Source organism: Lipotes vexillifer, unplaced genomic scaffold, assembly GCF_000442215.2.
Source record: "Lipotes vexillifer unplaced genomic scaffold, Lipotes_vexillifer_v1.1 scaffold110, whole genome shotgun sequence".
Lineage (NCBI taxonomy): Eukaryota > Metazoa > Chordata > Mammalia > Artiodactyla > Lipotidae > Lipotes > Lipotes vexillifer.
Genome location: NW_006791887.1, coordinates 841573 through 844739, shown reverse-complemented (window position 1 = coordinate 844739; position 3167 = coordinate 841573). Strand labels below are relative to the sequence as shown.

The 3167-nt window shown below is 39.3% G+C and overlaps 1 protein-coding gene across 3 annotated transcripts in view; it reads left to right on the top strand.

Annotated features, from left to right (window-relative positions):
• The window catches only part of NDUFB6 (NADH:ubiquinone oxidoreductase subunit B6), an 11160-nt gene extending 8788 nt beyond the window's left edge, over positions 1–2372 (top strand). For 2 of the 3 annotated variants that reach the window (XM_007464936.1, XM_007464935.1), the window contains exon 3: positions 2194–2262. In XM_007464936.1, the coding sequence (XP_007464998.1) occupies positions 2194–2262 (69 nt within the window). Of the gene's footprint in view, positions 1–2193 lie in introns of all 3 variants that reach the window. The other variant, XM_007464934.1, reaches the window with a different exon arrangement.
• Positions 2373–3167: the final 795 nt, after the last annotated feature.

Below are 3167 nucleotides of genomic sequence, written 5' to 3'. Positions count from 1 at the left end.
GGGAAAGAGAGGGCTGGATGTCTCAGGGGATGATTTTAAGGTCTAAGCTTGGAAGTAGCTTACATCACTTCTCTTCATGTCCTGTCGGCCAGAACTCATTCTCATGATCCCACATGTCTGTGCTTTTTTATGTTTCTCAGCCTCCCATACCTGGAGTCTCTGCCACAGTGTATCCTTCTAGTCAACAAATAGCTCTTTGCTTCCTTCTTCCCACACATGTAACACAAGTCCCTTTCGTAGGGAGAAACTCCAAGGTCCCATTACATCACTGCAACCTAAGATCTTCAGATGATGTATAGTAATATTCGCCAGAGTTATTCTTGGAGAGTCTTCTCTTGGAGATTTGAGGATCAATGGCAAGTGAACTGTATCCCTTGCCTCTGAACCACACCCATTATTCAACGATGGAATTTGGACAGCATAGCAGTCACTTGGCTCTGAAACCCCAGTGGTCAAACACTGTAAAGCCTCCTAACCCCTGTGTGTGGGAAGTTACTTGAACAGGAACTGATTTTGCTTCTGGAAGGAACACCTTTGTTCATTGTTCTTCCTGGCCCCTGGCTCAGTCTAGGGGGATTCTTTGTTTTCCATTATCAACCTAGACCACATCTAAAATGAGTACTGGGAAGTATGCCCTCCTTAGGGTTGTACAGCCTTTAAAATCTACCTTCTGCTCACAGAAGGTTGAGAGCCAGAGATTGTTTTAATCAGAAACAGTCATAGGCTTTTATTGTCTGTATGTTTGGTTTCTTTGACCATCTAGTTCTCACATTTGGCAGGCATGGAAAGAAAAATACTTGGTAGGAGTCTAATCTTTTTGCTTCTAGTCAGTCCCACATACCAGTATATATGGTTTCTATACATAGTTATCAAGTTGTCTCATTTCTTTGTCCTTATTCTACTGCCTCTCTCAACTCAGTTGAGAGGCAGCTATGTGGAAGCCACCAGAAACACACTCTAGTTCAAGGGCTACCTTTGATTCAGTCTGATCTTTGCCATGGTGCTGAGTTCCTCTGTTTACTGAGTTTTATTGGGCTTCTGTTTCTCAGAATCTTTTCAGTGTTGTTACTGTTTAGAGATTCAGAAGCAATCAATCTGATTTTCTAATATTGCAAGGTCCCGAATTTTTAGATTCTTATTTTTATTTCTCCTCTCAAATCAGCCACTTCTTACCTGAGCTTATGTTTCTTAAAATACATTACTAAGGCAGCCACTAGTAGTTAAATACATACTATAATGTTTTTTCAGGTACTTCTCCTTGAACCTCAAGTTCATTAGACAGTCTGCTTCTAAGTTATTAGTGCCTTTTGTTTCCATTTTATAGCCTCCAATGCCAGTGTCCTTGTAGCCCCACTGCTAAGCCAGTGCCATGTGGTTCAATTTTTATTACAGCAGCATTAGTACCACTTCAAGTTATTAATTTCTGTGTTAGGGTAATGCTAGCTGTGGTAACAAGTTTTCCCCCAAGTATATAACGGCTTAAACATAATACACATTTATACAGTCCTGAGCCATACCAGGCCAAGGAATGGTAGGTGGTGATAGGGATAATTCTACTCTACGAAGTCAATTCATGGACTATCAGGCTGATGGAACCTGCTGTCTTAAACAGAGAGCTGAGATTAAAGCTAAGTACTTTGCCTAAAATTATACAGCTTGTCAGTGGAGGGTTCCAGGATTCACACTACTTGGTTCTGGCTTTAAAGTCCATGCCCATTCTGCCATACACACTGCATCTAGGTTTGGAAAGACACCCGAACCAGCTGCCCAAGGAAAGTTTGCATTCTGTTTCTAATATCCATTCTGAGCCAAACGGTAAACTGGTGACTGCCTAACACATTCAGTTGCTGGGAATACATTACCGCCTTATATTGAAGGGAAGATGTTTACCTGCAGCTTTCTAGGGCTTCTATTTCTTGGGGCCAAGCAAATAAAGATTATCCTTTTATCACTTTGTAAAGACAACTTTCATGTCCTTTCTAGTCATTTTTGAGTGAAACTTCCCCTATTCTCTCCCTTATACCTTAAGATTTTGAATACTGGTTGCTCATCTTTAGACAGCTTCTATTTTGCCTCTGTCCCTTTAAAGTGTGAATGCCAGAAGTGAACTAGATTTTCCAGATGAGGTCTGACGAAATGGAACTATCACCTCTGCAGACAAGATTTTTCACTAATGCATTTTTGTTTTTCTAGGGTGATACAATTCTGGAAACTGGAGAAGTAATCCCACCAATGAAAGAATTTCCTGATCAACATCACTGAAGATTACTTTTAAAATTTCAAAGGTGTTTGAGCCCAAGTTTGTTGCTACATTAACACACTTACTGAATATATTTTCTGGAAAAGTAACTTTAATAAAGTTTACTCAGATATGTGTTGTCTGTTTCTTCCCAAACTGTACGATTCCCTCTGTACAATTTGAGACTCTGACTTATCTAATAATAAGTAAAAACTGGACATGCAAAAAAAATGGTATGGGCAATCACCTACTTTTTCTGGCCATTTTTAATTTGGAAAACAGCATGTAGAAAATGATTTAGTCACATGATAGTTTTTTCTTAAACAGTACTTAATCTACTGTGATGTGAAGGTATACAATGTAATGAAATGTTGCAATAAACAAAAGAACAGGAGTTCCACACACTTTTAAAGGCTTTCTGAAGCATTTCAAAAGAAGTATTTTAGAAACTCTAGATTAAAAGGCCTAGATGTAGGTTGCTTTGTCATGTGGGAACGTAAAAGACAAATCTCTAAGTGTATGAAAAAGTAGCATATTAGTGGTTATTATAAAGGACGGTATACAAAAATGAATTTCGAAGCATTTTATTAAAGATTTTACTTTAAATCGAGACACGTGTCAGATAAGCATGAGGTAAAGAATTGTATATGCATGGAATCAAATGCAGAGGAATTACAAATTTTCATTCATCCTGAAGATTTTGGGTATTTCTTCCTTAGCTGTCGTCGTGCAGCTACAGTTGATGCATAGATGACGTATCCCCAGGAGAGCAATACGACCGCGAGAAGCAACTAAGAAATGCAAGAGGAGGAGTAAAAGCAAAAACATGTGAGTGGCACTTCCTCCTTCCCCCCCATCAAGTTGGTGGGAATTTTAGTGACAAACTCGTATAAATGTGGCTCCGGAAGCGAGTACACCAAGCCGCTCT